This window comes from Bufo gargarizans, chromosome 4, assembly GCF_014858855.1.
Source record: "Bufo gargarizans isolate SCDJY-AF-19 chromosome 4, ASM1485885v1, whole genome shotgun sequence".
Taxonomy (NCBI): Eukaryota; Metazoa; Chordata; class Amphibia; order Anura; family Bufonidae; genus Bufo; species Bufo gargarizans.
This window is the reverse complement of record NC_058083.1, coordinates 244,949,325-244,976,450: the sequence shown is the minus strand read 5'-3', so window position 1 is coordinate 244,976,450 and position 27,126 is coordinate 244,949,325. Positions and strand designations below refer to the sequence as shown.

Below are 27,126 nucleotides of genomic sequence, written 5' to 3'. Positions count from 1 at the left end.
CTGACTTCTTCATCAGCTACCTATCCATACCGGCCCATGTACGCTATTGAGCATCTGAGCACATCAACATAGAACCACGTGGGACGCCCAGTCTCGCGCGCAAACACTGCCGACTACACAGCTTATTAGATCACGGGATCAATAGGAAGGGAAGCCTGCTTGTTTAAAGGAGTTTTCCAGTTTGCCTTAACATCCTTTAAAATAATCATTTATGAAGATAGCTCCTGTCATCACACACACAGCCCCACGTTATAAACACTGTTCCCCCTTTGAGATACACAAAGTTGGACAATGAATAGCGGTTCTCCCAATGACCGGCTGATAATTTTAACTGTTTTCTTTTCTGTTTTAGTATCTCTTATTTTTTTGATTTAAGTGAGTCTAAATTACCGTAAAAGTTAAGTTTTAAAATATTAAATATAAGGAGTGGGCCCCTAGTGGGATTTGTTTGGTCATGTGACCATTTATTTTTTGAGTATTAGTATCCCTAGGGCTCGGACTAAGGGAACAATTTTGTTTTGTTAGCTATAATATTGTAATGTATTTATTTTACCTTTATTCTGTGGTCACATGAATGCTTCATGGTGAGAAATGAATAGTACTCACTCATTAGAAGTGCAATCTATTAATTAGAAGCGCAATTTATTAATTCTTGTAATTCTTGGCTCACAAGCCTGCTTTTGCACAGGAACGCTGCAAAACCCCTGAAATGTTGTAGGGTATGGCATAGAATCCAGCTCAGCGTTCTCATGCAAAAGAAGGCTTGTGAGCCAAGAATTACAAGAATTAATAAAGAAATAATAAAGTGCAGATCGTTCTTCTAATGATATTAATTTCTCACCATGAACCATTGATGGAAAATACAGTTGATTAGATTGCATTGACTGTGACAGCCACTGAAGAAGGAGCTTGTTGCTCCAAAATGCGTACAGTACGACTACAGTAATCAAGAGAGACCCCCGGTACAGTCACAACTGGATACAGCAGTGCAACATCTGAATCCTTGATACAAACATCCGAAGCATACCAAGTAATAGCACGCAGCATCGGAGATCAAGTAAAAAGTCTGATCACGTGGGACGCACCGGCTGTGACACGGGGAAGTAGGAGGTTCGGTCTAGGAGTGGAACACTGCTCGAACAGAAGACCAACTCCAGAGATGCCAACAATGTGGTAAAATGTAACCCATTGCAACAAAGAAGGGCACATAATCTGTATAAATATCTAAAGAATAGCGATAACAAATGTTCAAGTAATTAACTATACCAGCACCCATATCTATTAAGGAATATATATAAATATCATGAATTATGACTATTGATCAATAACCTCCGGATCAAGTTATCTTTTTATGCTGATAATCATGTATATCGATTTATGAATGAAATGAGACTTTTTATGTTGATAATCATGTGCATTGATTTATAAATGAAATCGGACTAGTCATATTACCATCTGTATTATGAATAATACAGCTATCCACTATGAGTACTGATTCATAAATCAAATTGCATACAAATTTGGATGAAGTTATTACTGATTGGATATAATCATGGACATTAATTAGAAAATGAAATGGAAGCATGATGAATTAACATGTTTTTTTCACAGTGTTTACAATCACACTTAGAATGTGCATTGATTTTCTTCTGGATATAAAAAGGAGGTTTTTTAACGAGATTCTTATGATTTTCGGATGAATTAGACGCATTAAGATCATATTGAGCTCCTTTTCTTTGGATTCAACTACTTTATATATACTGATCAGGATGTGTCCCTGTCTTCCCCAGTTATAGTTCTATGTGCCATCAGCAGCCTGCTGCTTTCACTGAGTTAGGCCTCATGCACATGATCGTTGTTTTTGTCCGTATCCGAGCCGCAGTTTTTGCACACGGGCGGCTTCCGTTTTTGTGCGGATCCGCGGTTTGCGGACAGCAAAAAACGGAACGGTCCTGTGCATGAGACCTTAGACAGGAAAACATATATTTTTATTTTATTTCTTATTTTATATAATATTTTAATGTGTGGATATTTTTGCTTATATTGACTTATTTATTTATATTCTGATACAATAAATATCTGTTTTCGGTTCCTGATGTTTAAGTGCCTTTTAATATTTTTGAAATAATACTTTACACTTACAGACTGTGGGGCAGTCTGATAACAGTACACCTATATCCAGACCCAAAACTGGAGAGCCACTTTAATTTTCTTATTCAATTCTCAACTCTTGCCTGCTGGGTTGGTATCTAATCTGTGGGGGTCCAACACCAGAGATCCCTGCTGTTGAGAAGTTTGAGAAGGCACTGGTGCTGCTGTGAGCGTTGTGGTCTTCTCCGTGCTTACCAGCACAGCCCCATACATTATATATTGGCTGTGCTTGGTATCGCAGCTCAGCCCCATTCACTTCAGTGGGGATGAGCTGCGCCTAGGCCATGTGATCGATGAACGTGAAATCACTGGATTAGGAAAAGCTGAGAGAAGACAGTGGTGCTACTGTTAGTGCCAATGCCTTCTTGAACAGCAGGAGTCCTGGGTGTCGGACTCCCACCGATCAGATACTGATGATATACAGAGAATACACTAGGGTTAATTTCATACGAAGCCAATCTGCCTATTTGTATATTTTTAGGAGTGTGGCAGCAAACCGGAGTACCCAGAGGAAACCCTGCATGGCACTTTCTATTTTTGTAGTTATCATCTAGATAACAGTGGTCAGAATCCCACTGATCAGACACCAATATCTCTAATAGAATAACCCCTTTAATGAGCCCATAAAAACAAATACATTTTTGGTTGCCCATATGTGATGCATGTGGATCAGTGCTAATTGCTGGGGCGCACTTGTATTTGCCATGCCTGGATATGCTGTTTGAAACACAAAGCATACTCAGGCACAGATTCGGCCTGTAATTGTGCAGTGATCCACATGTGGATCCTGCTGCTGGGCATCATGTACAGGCAGCCTTAAAGGCGTTCCAGCTCTTTTGGTCTATCACTGCACTCGCTGTGCTTATAAACTTCCTGTATACATGGGAGTCACTAGGTCGCATAACGTTTGGGGAACACACCACCGCTGCTGTCAGTCATTGGCTGCAGTTGCACACGTAACACCTGTCTGTGCGAAACTTCCACAAGTGCTGTAAATACAGCAGTAGACCAAAAAATCTGGAACCAAATGGAAGGGAGCAGTTCCAGCAGGGAGGGAAGAGCCACAATTTGTTAAAAAGGTGAATGCCTTTCAGTGGATGCATAAAATGCTTATCAATTATGCTATAACACACACATGCACATATATATGTAAACACAACCTATAAGAAGGTACCTGGAATCATCCTGGATGGAAGGTATGTGTCACCGAGGTTCTTGGCCTCAGTGAAGTAAGAGCCGATATTTTATGTGTCAGCAGCAGCAATTGCTAATTGACACCTTGAGATTTAGCATGGCTGTCATAGCTGATCTGGGACGGCTCTTGCTGGGAGTAGTCATAGTGCTGGGTGGGTGACTACTCCCTATGTTCCAGGGCATGTTTTGCTAGGCATAAAACCCAGCCAGCACTGCCAGGTGTGGATTTACCTCCCTCTGACAGTGGAGCTCAGGAGTCTGTGTGCTGTGAACTGAGGGCTGTGCTGAGATTTGAGGTGAGTCGGGCTGGAGGACTCAGGCCCCTCTAAAGGCGGACAGACCGCCTATGGACTTGATGAGGCTGAACTGCTAACAGGGTGTGAATTAACACTCAGGAGAAAAGGTGGCTTTTATTGTTTATGGACTTTCCTTGTGTGTGAACAAACACCAAGCCACCTGTGTTTTGTGATACACCTTATTTGCATTTTGTTTTACACCAATGTGTGAATAAACACCGCTGTTTGAGTCAAGAACTGTGTACTTTGCCTCTATACTACATCCGCTAGTCCTAACTACCAGAGTGAATCCGAACAAACCCCAATTCCCAAAAAGTTGGGATGCTGTGTAAAATGTAATTAAAAACAATGCAAGCTCATAGGCCCATATTGTATATGTTGAAAGTAAGATATTTTACCATTTCATGAAAAAAAATAACTCATTTAAAATTTGATGGCACAAAACGCATCTCAAAGTCAAAGTTGGGACAGGGCCATGTTTACAATTGTGTAGCATCCCCTCTTCTTTTAACAACAGTTTATGAATGTCCGAGAAGTGAGGAGACCAGTTGCTGGAGTGTGGGGAGAAGAATGTTGTCCCAGTCCTGTCTGATGTAGGATTCTAGCTGCTCAACAGTCCTAGGTCTTTGCCTGATTTTTCATTTTGTAATGCGATAAATGTTTTCTATTAGTGAAAAGTCTGGACTGCAGGCAGCCTAGTTCAGAACCCCGACTCCTCTTATGTGAAATCATGCTGTTGTAATGGATACAGTATGCGGCTTAACATTGTCTTACTGAAATATGCAAGGCCTTCCCTGAAAGAGACTTTGTCTGGATGGGAGTATATGTTATTCAAAATTGATAGTGCCTTTCCAGATGTATAAATTGCTCATGCCATAGGGCCTAATGAAACCCCATACCATCAGAAATGCAGACTTTTGACTGTGTGCTAACAAGCTGGGTGGCCCCTCTCCTTTTGAGCCTACAAAACACTGCATCCGTGGTTTAGATTTTTTTTTTCACATTTTGATTCATCTTATCACAGGACAGGACATATGGCTTCTTTGCATGATACAGCTTTACCTTGCATTTGTGGATTGTATGGCAAACTTTGTTCACAAATATTGATTTCTGGAAGTTTTCATGAGCTCATGCAGTAATTTCCAGTAGAGAATCATGCCTGTTTTTAATGCAGTTCTGCCTGAGGGCCTGTAAATCATGAACATTCAATACTGACAATCAGCCTTGTCCCTTGCGATCATGGATTTCTCCATACTCTCTGAATATTTTGATGATATTATGTACTGTAGATTGCGGAATCTTTAAAGTCTTTGCAATTATACATTAAGAACATTTTTTCTGAAATTGCTCCATAATTTTTAGATATATTTTTTTGCAGATTGCCCATCTTTGCTTCCGAGAGACTTTGCCTCTCAAACTGTCACAGCCTTTGGTGTGCGCTGTGACACTTATGCCACGCTTGCTGTTGCCTGTGGCAACGTGTTTCTGTTTCAGCATGCGGGGGCAGTGTCACGGCCTTTGTGGTGTGTGCCGTGACATGGTTGCCTTGCATGTTGTTGCCTGCGGCAACGTGTAGCTTTTTATGCTGGTGTGTGCACTTCCTCTGTCAGTTGCATTCTCCTCTGTCCGGTGCTGGAGGGGTTAACCACCTTGTTGGGCGTGGTCACTAGGTGCTTCATCTTACTTGTGGCTACAGGCCAGGAGTCAGTGGTACTCCAGCCATGGTGTGTGTTGGAGTTATGCTCCTGGTCTGCATGTTCCATCTCGCAGAGTGAGGGCCTCCTAGTGGGACATCGAGGTCTCCAGCGATGTCTTCCCTCCCTTACATGTGTTGTATGTTTGGTGTGGGGTTATGATTTAGTGTGTTGTAATGTTTAGCTTGGTGTTTCTTGTCTGGTATGTTTGGTGATTTCTTCCAGCATGGTTGCCAGACTTCCTAGCCTGTATGCAGTGCCACCTGGGGCTGCCATGCACCTTAAGGCATGGGGGTCCTGGCGGAGTCTGCTGTGCTGGATACCTGTGTGAGTTGCTGGTACGGTGTCCTGTTTGGTGTTAGGGCTGCAGTACGTATTCACGGGTTCCAGTCGTGGTGGCAGCGGCAGGTAAGCGTGTTGTCTTGTTTTCTTACCTGCCTATTCTCTTGCTGCATATTGTCTTTTCCTTTCCCTGCTTATAGGCCTTTTGAGACTCCTGTTCTTCCGTGTCCTGGAAGAACAGGGCACCTCTCCTCAGCTCCTTTGTGAGGGATTCTCATGGCGACTCAGGGCCTTAGGTATCCAGGGTATGAGCTGTCCTACCATCCAGGTGCTCATACGGTGAGGAGTTAGGGCAAGGTATAGGGCTTTGCATTAGGAGGTGACCTGTTCCCTTATTCTTGTGTTCAGGCCTAGTTGCGTTCCTTATGCCTCAGTCATCGTACAGTGGGGGGTTTTCCCACTCCCCATTGTGACACAAACATGCTCTTTTTCTTCTCAGTTATGTAACTGTAGTATAAAATTGTTCCCCCAGCTGTTTTTTTATTTTTTTATTAGTACCACTTACTTTTCCAGTCTTTTGTTGCCCCATCCCAATTTATTTGAGATGCGTTGCTGCCATCAAGTTCTAAATGAGTTAATATTTTTCATGTCTCAATTTCAACATCTGATATGTATTGAATATGGGCTGGATTTTTTATGGAATGGTAGATTGATAGGGGGACTTGTCATAACATCTCTACGCCAGTACTACACTTCCCCCTAGCCCGAGGCAACCCTGGTGTAACTGCTAGGCTCATTACTATACAGGATTGAGACACTCATTCAGTGTCAGTGTCTGGAAGGTATAACTATTACTGACAAGTATATGTTTTAGACAAAAAGAAACCTGATTTTGACTTTTAGTCTGTCATTGCCAATCCAACCACATGTACAGATTCATATATATATATATATATATATATATATATATATATATATACACACACACAAGCACAAAATACAGTTAGTTGTAGTACATCACAGTTGTAGTACAATCAGTATGACTGGTAATTCTATAAAAAAAAAACTTTTCACACTTAAAGGGGTTTTCTGAGATTTTTATACTCATGGTCTATACTCTAGATAGCTCATCGGTATCTGATTAGTGGTAGTCTGCCGCTGATCAGCTGTTTGAGAAGGCGGCAGCGCTCTCTACTTTTCCTAGACCGAGTGACAACATGTTCATGAGTCCGTGGCTTAGGAGCAGTGTACAGTGTATGGTGCTGTGCTTGGTAAGCCGCAAGAAGGCAGCAGCAATCACAGGAGCGACGATCACTTCTCAAAACAGCTGATTGGCAGTCGGATTGCCCCGATGAGATACTGATGACCTATCCTCGGGTTAAAAATAATCCTGAAAAAACCCTTTAACAACTATTCCTATTAGTAAGTAGGAAACAACAACAATGGTGTAAGGTTGAAGGCTTAACACAGCTCTACTTGCCAGACATTGATTTTCAATAATGAGCATTCAGCCAGTTGTCTTAAGATGTACTAAAATGTATAATTGTGAAAACTACAGTTTTATCTGATTACTTCATATGGAAAGCACGAGTGTACTTGTTTATTCCTTTCAAACAATTTTTTCTCGGCAGTCTGGTCTTTTTTAAGAATAGCTTACTCACTCCAAGTATCTTCATGAACGTCCATTCTGTAAATATACTAGCAGACACTGCCATTACTATAGTTCATGCATATCTAAAAGTAGCCATTTGGTTTTATGGTTACACACGGGCCAGTGCTTCTACATTAACATATCAAATTATTATACACATAAACTGTTGTCCTTGCCCTTAGCAACCAATCACAGCACAGCTTTCAATTCTTATAGTGCTCTTGAAAAATGAAAATTTAATTGTAATTGGTTGCTGTGGGCAACAAAGACAGTTTATTTTGTTTTAGACACTTTCATAAATCTGACTATTGAATAAAGACCGTTGTACAATGGTTTGGTTCAATTAATATGTGATCATTTTCTAAAATGCTACAGCATTTATAGCACGAGCAATTTCAGAAATCTCATCCACACAATTTGGGGGAGATTTATCAAACTGGTGTAAAGGAAAACTGGCTTAGTTGCCCAAAGAAACCAATCAGATTCCACCTTTCATTTTCCAAAGGAGCTCCGAGAAATTAAAGGTGAAATCTGATTGGTCGCTATGGGCAACTAAGCCAGTTTTCCTTTATACCAGTTTTGATAAATCTCCCCCAAGGTGTAAACTGACTTTCTCTGTGGTTTTACCAGTGGCTTTCAGCCTTAGCAAAGTCTAAAGCAGTCAAAGACCCAATGTGATGCTAGCTAGCAGCAATGCGGACACAAAAAACAGCCCATCTGTGGTGGATTTCAGCTAGCTCTGAGGTAGATATTCCTCTGCTCTCAAGGTTCTGCTGCACGTCATTGAGATCAGTTAATAAGCTGCCATCAAATGCTTAGCTGAGCTCCTATACTCCGCTACTACATTTTAGCTAGTGTAGTGTAGGGTATAATCTATTGCTACCTACAGTAGAAACCAACAGGCTTGTTGCTGCACAGCGGCTGAAGTATGCTGGCTTTATGGACATGCTGATTAGCCCAGTTTTCAAACTGACTGCAGCAGTGTGATTGTTAATAGCAGTGTGGTTACGCAGGGAAATGGCAGGTTACCTTGAGGTTATAACAATCAAATTGTGTTTAGTTTCAGTAAATTTGAAAACCACAAGGATCAGCATGCCACCAACATTACAGCGAAAACAATGGGCACACTTTTTGTGGTGGTATGGTTACAATCTGGGAACCTAGTTGTTTCTGATTGCCCTGATTATTTATTGTTGTTCATTAATACTTAAATGCCTAATACAAAATAAAAAAATTTAAGTAGTTATCCCACAATTTGAAAAAAAATCTGGAGTACAGCACACCATTTTAAAAAAAAAATGATATCAATGCAAAAAATGTTGTGTTCCAGCGCCATTTACAACTTTAGCTTCTTTACTCCCCTCTCTGCAGTTCTGATCCCCTCATTTTCTTTGGCCAGGCAGCAGCTCATGACATGGCGATCTTGCACCTGCGTCTGCCAGAAGTGCATTGCAGTTAGTGCTTTGTAAAACTGCCCCCATCAGTTGCCAAAGCTTTGTTCTTCTCATTTGCATACAAAACAGTCCTTAATACACAGCTCCAGAGATTCCTGAGATTAATAGCAGTATAGTAGCAGTAAGGTATGTAATGTCCCCCCTGCCCCCATTTCTTTCTCCACTTAATATTCCTATCAATTTAGAAGTAGAAAGAGATGAATTAAAGGTGTCTGGGGTACTTTATCTGCCTCACTATAAGATCACTATGCCAACACTGATGGGAGGTCATGTGGTGGGGCTGGATAGGATGGGAGCACCATCATGGCGGATTCGCGCCCACATGAGTGACGAGGCCTGTTGAGGTGATGTACGTGTCGAGGTTCTAGCGCTTGGAGCTGTATTTTCTATACCAGCCATGTCACAGGTTATGTAAAACTGATATCTTAGTGTCTTTTCTTTAAGATTTAGTGACATCTTCCTATATAATCAAACTATTCCATCTAGATGATCTTTCTTCTTTATTGTTGTATACATTTAAGGGCAAATATGTAATTTCAATAAACTTGGGCATTTTTTACAATGACCTTTGTTGTAAGTCCCATTATTGTTTAGAATAGCACTGATGGGAGGCAGCAGGAAAGCTATTGATTACATCAGTTTACCACTAAATGCGGGGAAGTAGGGCCAGAGTTTCAGCCACAGGAGAAACGGCAGGGGGCACTACCAGACAGGAAGATACGTATTACAGATGAGTGAAGTTATGGAAAATTTGATTCAGCTGCTTCATCAAATTTCACAAAGAAATTTGTTTCTTGATTAATTACTTTGTCACAAAGCGCATTTCCTTGTATGTACCAGGCGCAATCACAAGGAACAGCAATTGCATCGCCCCCATTATTGCCATTGCCTTCAGAGGCCATGTTCATCGCTGATCATGGCATCTGAGATTAAAAATGAGGGCTTTCAGGGGTTAATCAGTTAAAAGAAAATACTCACGTTATCCATTTGAACACGAAGAGCCTGCCGCGGCCATCTTGATTGAAGACACTGCGTAAAATCTTGCATGGTATCTTTAATCAAGATGTCCGTGGCGGCCTCTTTGCGTGCAAATGGAGGAGGTGAGTGTCTTTTTTTTTTTACTGCCATTTCAGGGAAAATCGATTTGTTTCCATGAAGTGCAAGGAAATTCAGCTTTGCGGTAAATAGAATTTTTCCTGAACCTTGGATCGACGTCAACTTCGATTGCCTCAACACTAATACTGTACGTACATAAAAAAAAATGTAAAATACTTTTAGTGGATGTATACTTTATTTAAAATGCCCTATTCATTGCACAGTCATTTTTTTGTGGGATAACCCCTTTACTATTCAACTGATTAATTCAGTATAAAGCTACCTAAGGACTACCACACGACCGTATGTATTTTGCGGTCCGCAAAAAAAAGGATCCGCAAAAAATACTGTGTGCATTCCATATTTTGGGGAACAGAACAGCTGGCCCCTGGTAGAACAGTACTATCCTTGTCCATAATAGGGACAATTATAGGACATGTTCTATTTTTTTGCAAAATGGAAATACGGACATACGGAAACAGAATGCACACGGAATAACATCAGGGTTTTTTTGCGGACCGAATACGGTGGTTCCGAATACGGTCCCCAAAAAAACTGAACGGACACGGAAAGAAAATATGTTCGTGTGCATGAGCCTAATTGTGTGATGTCAGTTGAAAACCATGTTAAAAACAAGATGTGGTTTTTCTGTGACTTGTCGCGGTTTTGTGATGTGATTTTACTTGTGACTTGTACAGGTTAAGCACATTAAAAACACTGCAAACTGCAATTCAAACCACTTCAACTTATGATACAACCATGTGCCATTTCACCACAGTTTCATGGCTATGCAACACACTACTGTCCAGCATCCACAGCATGTAGTAGCATCATAATACTTTCTCTACTGCACACAGTAGAAACAAAGTTTTGGCCACTGAAGGCTTTTGTCAAACTATGTACGGTATATCCTCTATACACTCAAGGCATTAACTGCTTCCCGACCGCCTAACGCAGGGATGCGTCCTGGCGGCGGTCGATTCATTCCTCCTTGACGCGCCGGTGCGTCATCGAGATTACGCTCACAGCCGGCCCGTGCATGCGCATTGCGGGCCGGCAAAAGTTAAAGGAGCGTTTCGTCACCAGCCTGCCAGCCAATGATCATCACTGGCAGGCTGGCGATTTTCAAAAAATTCAATCAGAAGCCAGTTAACACTTTATATTTATAAATATAAGGTGTTAAATGGCTTCTCTGCTCCTCTGCTGGTCCTTTTCGTCGGTTGGTCTCAGCAGAGCAGTTTTCCCACTGGTATTGACTGTTAGGTTTTAGGATAGTTTAGGCCCCTTGGTTAGGTAGTTTAGCGATCGTTTAGCGCCCAGCCCACCGCACTCACTGATTCGCTGATTAGTGTATCGCTAATCAGCATTTGTACTTTTATAGTATCTGTAAGTGATCAAAACTGATCACAGTCAGATCTATAATAGTATTAGTGTCACCTTAGTTCGCCCTCCACCCAAAATGCAGTGTTTGCCCGATCAGGCCTGATCGGTTGCCCACACATGTGTTCACCCACGCCCCCCCCGCCGCAGTGACAAAAAATATATATTTTTTTGATCACTGCACAATCACTTTACAAGCGCTGCGGCAATAAAAAAAAATAAAATCAGTTTTGAGATTTTTTATCAATCGCAGCGGCCTTCCGGTACTTCGCTAGCCTCCCATTTGTAAGACAGGCTTGCTTTTTTTCTTGGGTAGTCTCAGGGAATACCCCCTAAATTTAGTTGACCAAATGGCAAACAAGGGGTATTCTTCTGAAGAGGCCTACAGGCTTCTGACCCAGTCGGATGAGGAAGGGGAACCCTCATCTGACGAATCTAGCGGGTCAGAATATGAACCTGTAGAAAGCAGTGGCAGTCTGACCCAAAGTTCAGACGAGGAGGTTGAGGTCCCTGATAGCACCAGGCGTACCCGACCCGAGTTGCTAGACCACAGGTTGCGCAGGTTCCGCTTCAAGGGCAGCAGAGTGGGGCTGGCGCTGTCGGATTACGTGGTGAGGCATACACCAGCAGTGCAGCCCATCTTGGACCTAGTACCAGCAATTCCCTACAACATGGTGAAGTGGCGAGCACCAGAAGGGCAGTTGAAGCTGGTACGGTGGCACGTGCAATAGTTACCCCGTCGCAGCCACCGCACAGACAGGCCCGTAGACCCCCTAGAGTCCCTGAGGTGCTGGCAAACCCTGATTGGCAGTACCCAACTTCAGCCGCACCATTAGTTCCCCCTTTCACCACCCAGTCTGGAGTTCGGGTTGAGACAGCTCAGATCGGTTCGGCCCTGGGATTTTTTGAGCTGTTCTTGACTGCGGAGCTCTTGGACTTAGTCGTGGCAGAAACAAATCAGTATGCCACTCAATTTATAGCCTCCAACCCGGGAAGCTTTTATGCCCAGTCCAAGTTTCCGAAATAAAAAAAATTCTGGGCCTTCTCCTCAACATGGGTCTAACCAAAAAGCATGAATTGCGGTCATATTGGTCCACAAACCAAATTCATGACATGCCCATGTTCTCTGCTGCTATGTCCAGGACACGATTTGAGACCATCCTGCGTTTCATGCACTTTAGTGATAACAGCACCTCCCGTCCCAGAGGCCACCCAGCTTTTGACCGGCTCCACAAAATTCGGCCCCTCATAGATCACTTCAACACCAAATTTGCAGATTTGTATACCCCTGAGCAAAACATCTGCGTAGACGAGCTTTTCCCATTTTCCCATTTTTTTTTTAATACAAAGTTGGCATTTGACCAAGATATTTCTCTCACCCAGCATGGGTATATGTAAAATGACACCCCAAAACACATTCCCCAACTTCTCCTGAGTACGGTGATACCACATGTGTGACACTTTTTTGCAGCCTAGGTGGGCAAAGGGGCCCACATTCCAAAGAGCACCTTTCGGATTTCACAGGCCATTTTTTACAGTTTTGATTTCAATCTACTTTGCACGCATTTGGGCCCCTAAAATGCCAGGGCAGTATAACTGCAAGTGACCCCATTTTGGAAAGAAGACACCCCAAGGTATTTAATGATGGGCATAGTGAGTTCATGGAAGTTTTTATTTTTTGTCACAAGTTAGTGGAATATGAGACTTTGTAAGGAAAAAAATAAAAAAATTCAGCATTTTCCGCTAACTTGTGACAAAAAATAAAAAGTTCTATGAACTCACTATGCCCATCAGCGAATACCTTAGGGTGTCTACTTTCCGAAATGGGGTTATTTGTGGGGGTTTTCTACTGTCTGGGCATTGTAGAACCTCAGGAAACATGACAGGTGCTCAGAAAGTCAGAGCTGCTTCAAAAAGCGGAAATTCAAATTTTTGTACCATAGTTTGTAAATGCTATAACTTTTACCCAAACCATTTTTTTTTTTTACCCAAACATTTTATTTTTATCAAAGACATGTAGAACAATAAATTTAGAGAAAAATGTATATATAGATGTCGTTTTTTTTGAAAAATGTTACAACTGAAAGTGAAAAATGTCATTTTTTTGCAAAAATTTCGTAAAATTTCGATTAATAACAAAAAAAGTAAAAATGTGAGCAGCAATGAAATACCACCAAATAAAATCTCTATTAGTGAGAAGAAAAGCAGGTAAAATTCATTTGGGTGGTAAGTTGTATGACCGAGCAATAAATGGTGAAAGTAGTGTAGTGCAGAATTGTAAAAAGTGGTCTGGTCATTAAGGGTGTTTAAGCTAGGGAAGCTGAGGTGGTTAAATAGAGACATACAGTATTTAGAAAGCCAGACCCATCTACAGCAACATCTTAATGGTTTCCTTGTAATAATGGAGTATATTCTTTTTGTGCAAAACATTGCAAAAATTATCAGAAAAAAATAGAAAAAAAACTGCAAAAATGTAATTTGGATATATTACGAGTGGACTAGAAGTTACATTTCCTGAAGGTTAAGCTTCATTTTAACATGTCCCCGACCCTGTGCTTTAAATATAAGTTGTTGGTAGCTACCCGCTTAGCAAACCTTTTACAATAGTATAGCTCCCTTATACCTCCAGTAGTGCTGCCCCCATACTGTTATAAAAAAAACATCTCCTCACCTAGCTCCGTTCCCCTGATGAATGGAGCATAATACATCTTGCTGTCCCCAGCAGCAGACAAGGTGCAGTGAGCAGGGATGCAATAATCCCAGCCTGTGTGGTCTCTAGTTTCCAGCTCAGCCAGGTAGGCATGATGACGTCATTGCATTGCGTCCACCTGCTGGGGAAAGCACTGGCTGGGGAATGGTGGCGCAGGAAGCTGATAGCTCCTGCTTCTCCATTGCATTCAACTGTGTCTGCATCCTTTAGGACACAGATACAGCTGCAATCAGAACATACCACAGTCCTCTCGGAACTGTGGGAAATCTGGGACTACCCTTCTGGATTTGGGACGGTTGGAAGGTATGCCTTCCTAACCCTTTTTTTTTTTTTATGTAAACAAATCATTCGGGTTTGTGTACAGCCTGTAGCTGTACCCAACCAAACCCATGATGCACTTCTCCAGTCTCTGCCACAGCTCCAACACCACCCCTAACAATGCCCTGCTAGTTTATAGCTCCTCCCACCCAGCTAGTTATGTAGACCCCCCTTCCTTATCACTGCCCCAGTTCCTGCTTTGACATATCCATGGACATAACATCACAGGAAATAAGAAAGAGCTGTATGGACATGGTCATGGGACCACATTCCAGAACATCAGAACATAAGATAGGAACAATAAGAAAAAAAGAAATATATTACAAAAATGATTACCTTCATAAATGATTATTTTGATGCACACTGGAAAACCCCTATAATAGTTACATATAGTTAGAATATATGTAGTTATGGCTGTGGTGGCTTTTATTTTACTGTATTATTACATAATTATAAAACATTGCTATATAATATTGCTATTAATAATTATAATAATTATTAATATTACTATTTAAAAACATAGCCATAACTTGCCAGAGAATATTGATCACATAGCTTGTTACAAGGTACATGTTTTATTGAGCGTTTGAATTTTACATAGAGAGATAAAGACTAAATCTTATTACAGGGGACATTTCAATGACTTGAATGTGCTTCTTTTTACCATTACCATATCTAAGTTATGACAGGAAAACCACAGAAATAATCATTCCCATTTAATTTATTTACTAGCTGAAGGACCCGGCTTTGCTCGGGTATATTTAATCTATTTCATTTAATGTTTGTGTGTGTCGTTAAAAGATATTAACACTATCCACTATAACAGTGACATCTACAGCACCCCACACCCTTAACAGTGACCTCCAGAGCTCCCCACAGTGCCTGGTCCCTTAAAATTGGACCTCCACAGCAGCCCACCCCCTTAACTTTGACCTTTACAGCAGCCTTTCCCTTTAACAGTGAGTTTTACAGCATACCACCTCCATGACAGTGACCTCAATAGAAGCCTTTACAGCAATCTTCCCCGTAACACTGACCTCTATAGTGGACCATCCCCTTAATTGTGACCTCCACAGCAGCCTGCCACTAGGGTGGCCAGAGGTCCAGTTTTAGTCCGGCTTTCAGACTCCCTGTCATCTGTCTGGCGCAGAGCCTGTGCTGTCTGAGTGTGAGCTGCAGGAAGAAAGTCACCATCCCTCCCACCCATGCAGCTGACAGAAGTAGATTTTTAACTTCATTTTTTCAATCCCTGTCAGCTGAGGAGTGGGAGGGGGCGTGGCCTAACCAGATCAGGGGTGTGTCCTTATGAACAGCTCACTCTAAGACAGCAGCACTGTGCTGTCTGAGTGTGAGCTGCAGGGAGAAAGTCACCCTCCGTCCCACCCCTGCAGCTGAAAGAAGTAGATTTTTACCTTCATTTTTTCAATCCCCGTCGGCTGAGTGGGAGGGGCATGGCCTAACTGGATCAATGGCGTGGCTTAGCGGGACCTGGGGGCAGTGTTTTAAGTTAATTTTTTGAGGGTGGACACACTGTGGCAGGGGCCGTGTTTGGGCTCCTTCCGACAAAAGTGATGCCCCTCTGGGCACCTTACTGGCTCATTTGCATACCAAATAAACTGGATTTTCAGTGGATAAAAACATCTATTGCTGGAACAAAGGCACATCTTGTACTAAGTTCTATTAGGCCATGGCTTTACTTCAATAGCAATTATCCTGGTGACAGATTTCCTTTAAAGCTCACCTACAGCAGTGAAGAAAAATGGCTGGGTTGTTATGGAAACCTGGAGTAAAACTGTGTGTATGTGGACGTTAACGGCCTGCAAGCTTCTATTGGCTGATGCATTTTTTTGGGGAATATCTCAGGAACGGTACATCCTAGAGAGCTGAGACCCGGTGTAAAACCTTCCCGGACACCTGATGTACCTGTGTGCCAAATTTCGTGATTGTAAATGCGACGGTGCGGATTCCTTTAGCGGACATACATACATACATACACACATACACTCAGCTTTATATATTAGATTAACACTTGCCATTAATGCAATAGCTCAAAAACGGATGACCTCCATTCCTTATTCAATGCTGAATTGTTTTCTTTGCAACTTGTTTAACCTTCCTCAAGCACAATATTAATATTGCCACATCCTTCCAAGAATGATTATACTTACCGTACCCCACCATAAAGCATCTGCATATGTTTGAAATTGAGTGTTAGCTTCTTTCTCCACCAGATACACAAGGAATGATGAAAAGATAAGCACTAAAAATCCTATATACCAAGCTGTGATGAGTTCCTGCATGATAAACATAACGTTTAAGAACAATAGCATGGACATTACTTTTAGTATTTCATATCTATTTCCAATAGACTATTAGACTGTCTAGTAATTGGTTGCAGATTGTGAGAATGTGACAAATGTTATCATTTTACACTTCATACATACTGTCAAAAATACTGTCATTTTTCAGCAAAATTTGCACACTTTACTTACAGTATGTTAAACGTTTATTTCTATCTATAGTAATAATTATAGGAAAGTGGGAAAGAACATAGGGTCTACCATGTAGGTTGCAGAAATAAAGAAGTTTCCCTACACAGATATGTAAAATAATAACCTGGTTCGCTTATAGAGGATAATAACCATGCATTAAAACTGATGGAATATCACTGACTTGCTTCATTAAAATGGGTTGTCCAGCATTAGAAAAAAGGGTCTGCTATTTTCTATAAAACCGTATCACTCCCCATCCTGTTACCTTGAGTGGAGATTAGCTGCAATTCTTGACACAGCCAATGGACTGTGGTGGAGTTGTTTCTGGAAAAAGCAGACACTAGTTTCTAATCACAGATACTCCTTTAAAAGGAGTCTTACCGCTGGGACCCTTGCTGATCCTGGCTGAAGTAGACCACCTATGCTATGTAAGTGAATCCAGTGGTGGGCCGAGAAGTGGACTACCGCTCCATTCATAGAGGGATGGATCTCGGGGACCTAACGTCTTGGGATCGTTGAGGGTGTCAACAGTCAGACCCACTACAATCTAGTATTTATCGTCTATTCTCAGGATAGCCAATAAATACTTTTTGTGGTATCACCTCTTTAAGGCTGGAGCTATAACTTCAACAGCAAATGATATACAGCTTGTGTGTTATACTGTACCCTTTAGCATAACTTGTAAAACAATGTTTACCCTTTGTACACAGTATATATTTGTTGTACTGCTTACAGATAAAAATTTAATTAAAGGGGTTGTCTCACTTCAGTAAGTGGCATTTATCATGTAGAGGAAGTTATTACAAGCCACTCACTAATATATTGTTATTATCCATATTGATTCCTTTGCTGGCTGGATTCATTTTTCCATTACATTATACACTGCTCATTTCCATGGTTACAGACCACCCTGCAATCCATCAGTGGTGTTCGTGCTTGCATGATATAGGAAAAAGGACTAGCCTATGTGCGCTCCCATTGCCCCAGCCACCAGAGAGGCTAATGCTTTTTCCTATAGTGTGCAAGCACGACCACCACTGATAGATTACAGGGTGGTCTGTAACCATGGCAACGAGCAGTGTATAATGTGATGGAAAGATGAATCCAGCCAGCAAAGGAAGCAATAACAATCACAATACATTAGTAAGTGCATTGTATTAACTTTCTCTACATGATAAATGCCATTTGCTGAAGTGAGACAACCCCTTTTAAAGTTGCACATATAGACTATACCGTGCTTTGTCAAAATTGCAGTTTGCTGAAATACATGTGCACACAGTCATATGTGTATAGCTTCTTTTTTTTTTCAAATATATCAAAGTGATGATATGACAGTTGATGCTGAAGCTTAGTTCTCAGAACCTTTATTTCATTTAAAGTTTTATTTTAAATCCAGTCGTGATTGAATCAGATTTGATTTACTTTAAAGGCTATGTACACCTTTGGGGACAATTTGTTTATTAGTGCATTGTACTCATTATGTGGTAAAAAAAAAAAAAAATTCAATTTGTATTTATTAAAAATATGGAGTCATTTTCTCTGTACAGAGCTGAGATGCTCTACTAGCAGAATCTGAATTTTCTCTGTTCTGTCTGACAGGGAGCTGACAGGCTCCTTATCTCTGATCTCTGAGATATAAACCCTCATTAAAACTCAATCCTTATCTTACTGATAAGAATGTAGCTTAAATAAGTGTTTATGACCTCTAAGGGTGCATTCACACCACCAGATTATCTGACCAATTTCTGTCCAATCAGACCAATAGATGGTTTGTATAACAAAATATCTGTGTGTGTAACCGGCCATCTGACAAGTGATTAGTCAGAAAATCTGTCAGATAATCTGTTGGTGTAAATGCACCCTTAGTAATTTAGAGATAAGGTTATTAAATGATGGCACAATGTGAAAGTGAAAATATGATCCACACAGCTAGAAAAACAGTTAATTCTTTTTGAAAGAATGACTCAAAATTTTTAATAGACCAATTGAAAAAAAGATTTTTTGCCCAAAATGAGTAAAATGCAGTCATTAAAAAAATGTCCCCGAAGGTGTATATAGCTTTTAAGGCACTAGAACAGGGGTGGCCAACCTTACAGATACAAAGAGCCAAAAAAAAATATATGACTACCAGGAGCCACAAGCTATACATTTGCACACGAGTCACCGTATTTTTCGCCCTACAAGATGCAGCTAGGTTTTAACAAAGAAAAATAACAGAAAATAAATATTTTTAATATGATCTGAGGTCTGATAAAAAAATCTTTTCTTATTTTTCATTAGCAGGGAAAAATATTAAAAATATATTTTTCATCAGACCTTAGATCAGACTCCTAAATCAGATCCCCGATCCTCATCTCTCCTAAAATAAGATCCCCAAACCTCACCAGACCTCCAAATTAGACCCCCAATGCTCAGATCAGACAACACAAATCAGAATCCCAGTGTCAGACCCTCAGTGCTCAGATGTCCCCCCCCATGCTCAGATCTACTCTACCTTCTCAGATCTGACCCCCCATGCTCAGACCTAACCAACCCATGCTCAAACAAGACCCCCCATGCTCAGATCTGCCTCCATGCTTAATTCTCCCCTCCATGCTCAGATCGGACCCCCATGCTCAGATCTCCCCCCTTCGTAGATCTGACCAACCCATGCTCAAACAAGACCCCCATGCTCAGATTTGCCCCATGCTCAAATCTGAACCCCCATGCTCAGATCTTCCACCCCATGCTCAGATCTTCCACCCCATGCTCATATCAGACCCCTATTGCTTAGATCAGGACCCCCCATGCTCAGATCAGACCCCCATTGCTCAGAACAGGACCCCCCCACCATGCTCAGATCAGAACATCCCATGCTTAGATCCGAGCCCCATGCTCAGTTCTATAATTTATAAAAATCTCTTCCCTCTCCTGATCAGGCACTGAGCTCCTGCTCAGGCACCTGCTTCTCTGCAGGTCTGACATGCTCTCCATTGTGACCTGACGAGCACAACGTCAGGTCATAGTCCATGTCTCCAGGTACTACGTTCTCAAACTGTGTGCATCAGGATGTAGTAGAGAGTGAGCTGGAGCTACAGTGCCCGATCAGGAAAAGAGATCTGAGCATGGGGTGGAGAATGAGCGGTCTAACTGCTTCCCGACTCCACAGCTAGAGCCGCACTCGAAGAAGCAAAGAGCCGCATGCGTCTCAAGAGCCACAGGTTGTCCACCCCTACACTAGAATGAAAAGCAAGGTTATTATCATTATTATTAATCAACATCCAAATCTGCTCATTATTTTTGATTAACCATAAGGGTACCTACATATGATGCGGATTATGTGAGGTTTTTCCATGCAGATTTACGTGCATAAAAACCACAGCGTAATACAGCACCAGCAAAGTGTACTGTATGAGATAAGGCAAATCTCACATACACATAGGGCCAGATTTATCATTACTCTGACAGCTCACTCCACTTTAACATATAGCTAAAGTCAGTTTTAGCCAAGTCAGATTTATGATCGGCCCTTTAAGACTGTAATAAATGTGGTTTGACGGTAGCAGTTTATCCGTCAGTAAGCAGCTTTACAAAAGTCACACATCTTTACGAAAAAGTTGCACGTTTTTATGAAAAAGTCGCATGTTCTATTAAAAAGTCTCATAAGATAAGCATGGTCCTCACTGGAGTGAAATTGCGACTTTTTTGCAACTTTTTAAATAGTCCCAATAGTAAATCTGTCTAGAGATTCATTTACATAAGAAAACACGCCCACTTTAAGAAAACTGGAGAGCATAGTGCAGAGCAGATTTGTGCGCAGTTTTAGCGTTTGGGACTTTTTTGGGACTTTTTCACTCCATTATTCTGACCTGAGCTAATGATAAATCTGGCCCATTGCCTCTTCTGTGCGGAAATTAACGTGATATGTGGATTTAGAAAGCCACAGCATTTAAATTATTTGTGCGATTTTTGGTGCAGATCTGGGACACAAGTGTTCAGTAATCTATGCGTAAAAAATCCACAGGTTTTCGGTTTTGAAATCTACACTTATGTGCAGGTTTCCTAAACAACAAGTTTGTGATGCACAAGGGGCAGCAGAGGCTACTTTATTAAAAAGGGTAACTAACCTTTATAGACAAGATTATTTAAAAAAAAGTTTTACATGCCCTGAAACTAAAGTATTTTGCTTACTATAAGGCCTCTTTCACACAAGCGTCCCGGATTTCCTCCGGATGCGTCGTGCGTGCATTGCAGGAAATCTCGCCTGTGTGAACTCAGCCTTAGTGTAGTTAAAGGACCTTTGATTATGTCGCCAGTGGGAAAAGTCTTACCAGTAAGAAGAAGATTACACAGTGAGTACTGTATTGCACTGTACACTATAACTTGTAATGTTGATACTCCTATCGTGTGACCACATGCACCATTGCTGTTTGTTTCAATGGTCAGAAGATGACACCCTAGCATTAACAGGAAGCTGACTGTAAACTATCAACCCCCTCTTCCGTAGACTATTAAAGTTTGTGACCTTGACCCCTCCACTTTATTAAACTACCAGTGAAGTTTTATTTAGTAGAAAACTATTTTCGAATTCTCTGTTGTCTAAACCTGAGAGGAATCTTATGGTCATGTGTGCCTTATAGTCGGAAAATTCTGTCATTTTTGTAATATATTTAAATTATTAATTTTACTGTTTTACTTAAAAAATAGGCACCAGAAGTACGGGGTGTCTATAGTGTTTTATAATCCATACACTCACTCGTACACTGCTGATGTGTGTGGTGTATTAGTGTACGGATTTCACATCGCTGCTTCTGCCTGTGCCCCCTCTCGCTGCTAAATCTTGACATAGCACATCACTGCAGGGTTTCCAGGATGCTGGTATGCCAGGATTTAGCCTATAGACACATTGAAGTTTGGGTGCCTATTTTTCAGTAAAATATTTAAAATATTTAAATGTAGAAAGTATACTACAAAATTTGTTTTAGGACATTAAGAATATTTTTTTAATAAATTTGTCTAAAAGGTTAATTACTCTTTTATCTTTATGCATGCAAATGTAGATTTAGAAGCACAACGAGTAAGACAATTTTAATGTTACATAAAAGTTAGTGTAGGAAGGTGCAAGGGACCGTCGTTGATGGAAAGTATGTGTCACCGAGGTTCCTGGCCTCAGTGGAGTAACAGCCAGTTTTCATGGGTCAGCAGCAGTTGCTATTTGACACCTTGCTATTTAGTATAGCTGTAATAGCTGATCCGAGACAGCTCTTACTGGGAGTAGTCAAAGTGCTGGGTGGGTTACTACTCCCCACGTTCCAGGCCGGGTCTTGACTGGCCTATATAAACTTAGACTTGTCAGCTGGTGGTAATTAACTCTCTCTCTGACAGAGGAGCTCTGGCAATCACTGGATTGGGATCTGAGCCGTGTGCTGGGCTGGAGGCCTGAGTTTGGGAGGTCTGCTCTGTCCTGAGCAATGCCGATCGGGTGTGAACTAACACCTAGGATAACAGGTGAATGTTTTGCTGTATGAACTGTCTAGGTGTGAACGAACACCAAAACTGAAAATGGCGTACTGTTTTGTTGCCATAAGTGTGAATAAAACACAAACATTTTTGAATTACAAACTGGTCTTTGCCTCTATACTGCGTACACTTGTCATGTCTACCAGAGCGAATCCCCACAATTGGTGGAGGATGCGGGCAAGAGCAGTGAGACTGGCGTGAATGACAAAATATTTTTCAGTTTGCATTTTTGGGCACGGTGGTATATCATACATCAAACTAGCGGTATTACAACCCGTGTCCCACGAAAAAATGGAGGCTGTTGTGAAGGCCCTCATGGAGGCTAATCTGCAGCAGCGAGAGACAAACCTGCAACAACAGGGGGCTAACAAGCAGCAGCAAGAGACCAACCAGTTGCTGCTACAGCATGTGATGGCTTTGCAGACAGCAGGAGCAACCCCGAGAGTCCACGATGCCCGGAAGGCAATCCACGCGGCTATTCCTAAGAGGACACTCGCAGACGACATCGAAACCTAGCTGGCGATGTATGAGAAAGTGGCCACAAGGGAGAAGCTACCCTGAGACCAGTGGGCTGAGGTCTTCGCTCTGTTTCTGGCATCTGATTCCCAGCGTGTGTATTTCGATTTGCTGGACGATCAAGCGGCTGACTACCACAAAGTAAAGTGAGATTTTGGCAAGACTGGGGGTGAATGTGTTGGTCCGGGCCCAGTGGGTACATCAGTGGGGGTTTAAGCCTGCTGAGCCCGCGAGACCCCAGTACTATGACTTACGCCAACCAAACCCACCCGGGATGTACCTCCTGTGGACCCAGCTCCGATAATCTGCTGGCAGTGTCAGGAGCCTGGCCATATACAAGCTGACTGTCCACATCTGGTGGAACCCATGGAAGCGAACTATGGCTTACGTCAGTTGTTATATGCCAGGAAGCTGTGTGCAGCAGGTACCCCAGAAACTCTAAATCACTTGTGCCACGTGGAAGTGGGAGACACTCCAGTAGATGCCGTGCTGGAATCAGGGAGTCTGGTGTCTCTAGTAAGGGCTCCCCTGGTACAGTCCGCTTTGTATACTGGCCGTAAAGTCATGGTCATGTGCATTCATAGGAACTTAAAAGACTATCCCACCGCCCTGGTGTCTCTAACCATGGGGGCCGGCAGGTGGACTTACAAAGTGGCAGTTGCCACAAACTTACACTACGAACTTATAATCGGGAGAGACTTCCCGGGTTTCCCAGCACTACGGCCTGCTACGAAAGTGACTGATACCCATGAGACAGGGGTAACCCCAACGGAGTGGCCTTGCTATGGGGGAGGCCAGAACCTTGGGAACCCGAGGCCGAAGGGCCAGCGGTAGGGGTGACCGCAACTTCGGTGGAAGAGGGGGAGACAACCCCATTGAGTGTAATGGTGGGAGACATGGAGGACTTGACGCTGGGGCCTGAGCTGGCAGACCTTAATGTCTCCGGGGATAATTTTGGTACTGAACAACACCGAAACCCAACCCTATCCCGAGACTGGGAAAATGTATTAGTGGTAGATGGTGAACCACAACAATCTGGGGCAGAGTTGGTGTTCCCCTGTTTTGTGGTTCATCAGGATATGTTTTATCGGGTAAATCAGCTGCGGGGTGAACCCATTGAACAATTGGTGGTGCCCCAAGCTTATCAGAAACTCGTGTTAGAGTTAGCCCACCAACATGTTCTTGGGGGTCATCTGGGAATGCAGAAAACACAGGACCGCATACTACAACAGTTTTACTGGCCCAGTATGTTTATGGAGGTAGACTAATTCTGTAAGTCTTCCCCGACCTGCCAGGCAACTAGCCCCCAGCACCTTTTCCGCAGTTCCTTCGTACCTCTCCCGATCATCAAGGTACCATTTGAGAAAATCACTATGGACCTTATAGGCCCAGTACTGAAGTCTGCTAGAGGACACCAACACATCTTGGTCGTCCTAGACTACGCCACTCGGTACCCGGAGGCGGTGCCACTGCGACATATATATCGGCTAAACTTATAGATAAGGAGCTAATGGAGATGTTCTCCAGAATGGGGCTACCTAAAGAGGTTCTGAATGACCAGGGGACGTCCAAGGTCATGAGGGAACTCTGCAAGTTGCTGCATATCAAATAGTTACGGACGTCCGTGTAACATCCACAAACGGACGGTCTGGTTGAAAGGTTTAACAAAACACTAAAAACCATGTTAAAATGGGTTGTGTCTAAAGATGGGAAGGAATGGGACCTTCTTCTGCCCTATTTCATGTTCACTGTGTAAGAGGTACCCCAGGCCTCTACTGGGTTCTCGCCCTTGGGAACTGCTATATGGCAGACATCCTCGTGGTTTGTTGGATGTAGCCAAAGATGCATGGGAACAGCAACCCACTCCGCATAAAAGTGTTCTTGAGTATGTTACCAAGATGCAACAGCGGATAGAGACCATTTTGCCTCTTGTGAGGGAGCATATGGAGGCTGCTCAGCAAGACCAGAGTCGGATCTATAATCGTCAGGCTCAGGTCCGGATATTTAACGGGTTTTGTTCTGGTGCCGACCGTGGACAGTAAGTTCCTGGCCAGATGGCAGGGGCCCTACAAGGTACTTGAAAAAATTACAAGGTACACCAGCCAGGGAGGCAAAAGCCGCAGCAGGTGCACCATGTGAATCTACTCAACCCGTGGAAAGATAGGGAAACCTGTACCGAAGACAGCCCGTGGCCAGGTTTTCTAGGGGAAGCGGTTTTGGCCATTTTGTCTGAAGCAAGGGAAGTGTCTGCCACAGTAAGAATGGCTGACAGCCTCTCCTCTAAGCAGGCTCAGGAGGCCAGGGAGTTTATTAGCCGGAACACGGACGTGTTTTCGGATCTCCCTGGATGAACTTCCACAATTCGGCATAACATTGTCACTGAGCCTCAGGCGCAAGTCCGGCTAAAACCATACCGGCACCCGAGGCTCGGCGACAAGCCATCTCAGAGGAAGTGCAGATGATGCTGAGGCTAGACGTCATTGAGGAGTCTAAAAGTGAGTGGGATAGTCCTATAGTGCTTATACCCAAGCTGGACGGGACACTCCAGTTTTGTAACGATTTCCAAAAACTGAACAAGATCTCTAAGTTTGATACATATTCCATGCCTTGGGTGGATGAGCTTATTGAGAGGTTAGGCCAAGCCCGGTATTTTTTGTTTTGGACCTCACCAAAGGGTACTGGCAGGTACCCTTGACTGAGGCTGCCAAAGAGAAAACTGCCTTCATCACACCAGAGGGGCTGTACCAATATAAGGTGCTGCCCTTCGGTCTGCATGGCGCCCCTTTTCAATGGCTCATGGACACTGTGTTGCGTCCACATCGTCGGTACGCTTTGGCTTACCTGGATGATATTGTCAGCCACAGTACCGACTGGGAAAGTCATTTACCCAAAGTGTAGTGGACTCCCTTAGGAAGGCTGGATTGACCGCTAACCCAAAGAAATGCGCAATAGGGTTAGAAGAGACTAAGTACCTGAGGTACATCATTTGACGTGGAGTTATCAAACCCCAAGTGAATAAAATAGAGGTGATTTGAAAATGGCCCTGTCACCGTGAGGCAAGTAAAGTCGTTCCTGGGAATGGTGGGCTATTATATGAGGTTTGTTCCCCATTTTGCCACTTTAACGGCTCTGTTGACAGGGCTCTTGAAAGGACGGAAGTCCGTGATGGTCAGCTGGAATGACCAGGCGGAAGAGGCTTTTTCCACGTCGAAGTTGGTCCTGTGCGGGTCATCGGTTTTGGTGACGCCAGACTTTAAGAGGGAGTTTGTGGTACAGACCGATGCCTCTGAAGTAGGCCTCGGAACTGTACTCTCTAAGGAGATCAACGGGCAGGAACATCCCGTGGTTTTCCTGAGCCGCAAACTCACCCCAGCCAAGACCAGGTACAGTATAGTGGAGAGAGAGTGCCTGGCCATCAAGTGGGCACTCGAGTCTCTCCGCTATTATCTGTTAGGGAGAAAGTTCAGTCTGGTGACCGATCACTCCCCTCTCAGGTGGATGAGCCAGGCCAAGAGAGGAATGCTCGGGTCACCAGATGGTTCTTGTCATTACAGAACTTCAAGTTCTCAGTGGAACACAGGGCAGGCCGCTTGCAGGGAAACGCAGATGCCCTGTCCCAAGTACACTGCCTGGCAGGTGTTCACCCCCTCAGGGTTGAACAAAGGGGGGAGGTATGTAGGAAGGCGCAAGGGATCGTCGTTGACCGAAGGTATGTGTCACCGAGGTTCCTGGCCTCGGTGGAGTAACAGCCAGTTTTCATGGGTCAGCAGCAGTTGCTGTTTGACACCTTGCTATTTAGTATAGCTGTAATAGCTGATCCGGGACGGTTCTTACTGGGAGTAGTCAAAGTGCTGGGTGGGTTACTACTCCCCACATTCCAGGTCAGGTCTTGACTGGCCTATATAAAAAACCCAGCCAGCAGTGTCAGCTGGTAGTAATTACCTCTCTCTCTGACAGAGGAGCTCTGGCAATGGCTGGATTGGGATCTGAGCCATGTGCTAGGCTGGAGGCCTGAGTTTGGGAAGTCTGCTCTGTCCTGAGGCATGCCAATCGGTTGTGAACTAACACCTAGGATAACAGGTGACTGTTTTGCTGTATAAACTGTCTAGGTGTGAACGAACACCAAAACTGCAAATGGCATGTTGTACTGTTTTGTTGCATAAATGTGAATAAAACACTAAAGTTTTTGAGTTACAAACTGGTCTTTGCCTCTGTACTGCGTACACTTGTCCTGTCTACCAGAGTGAATCCCCACATTAGGTAAAGTAACTGTTCACCAAATTACTCATTTGGTTTAATCTTTTAATTTCCATTTGTCAGCATAAAATTAACCATTTCCCTTCAGTATCTCATACTTCTTTGCAGAGTGGAGCTTCAGCAGCCACGGATGTATA

The 27,126-nt window shown here is 42.9% G+C and overlaps 1 protein-coding gene across 5 annotated transcripts in view; it reads right to left on the bottom strand.

Annotated features, from left to right (window-relative positions):
- KCNQ5 (potassium voltage-gated channel subfamily Q member 5) overlaps positions 1-27,126 on the bottom strand; it is a 661,517-nt gene that overhangs the window by 124,683 nt on the left and 509,708 nt on the right. For all 5 annotated transcript variants that reach the window (XM_044291364.1, XM_044291365.1, XM_044291367.1 and 2 more), the window contains exon 5: positions 16,394-16,519. In XM_044291364.1, the coding sequence (XP_044147299.1) occupies positions 16,394-16,519 (126 nt within the window). The remainder of the gene's footprint in view (positions 1-16,393; positions 16,520-27,126) is intronic.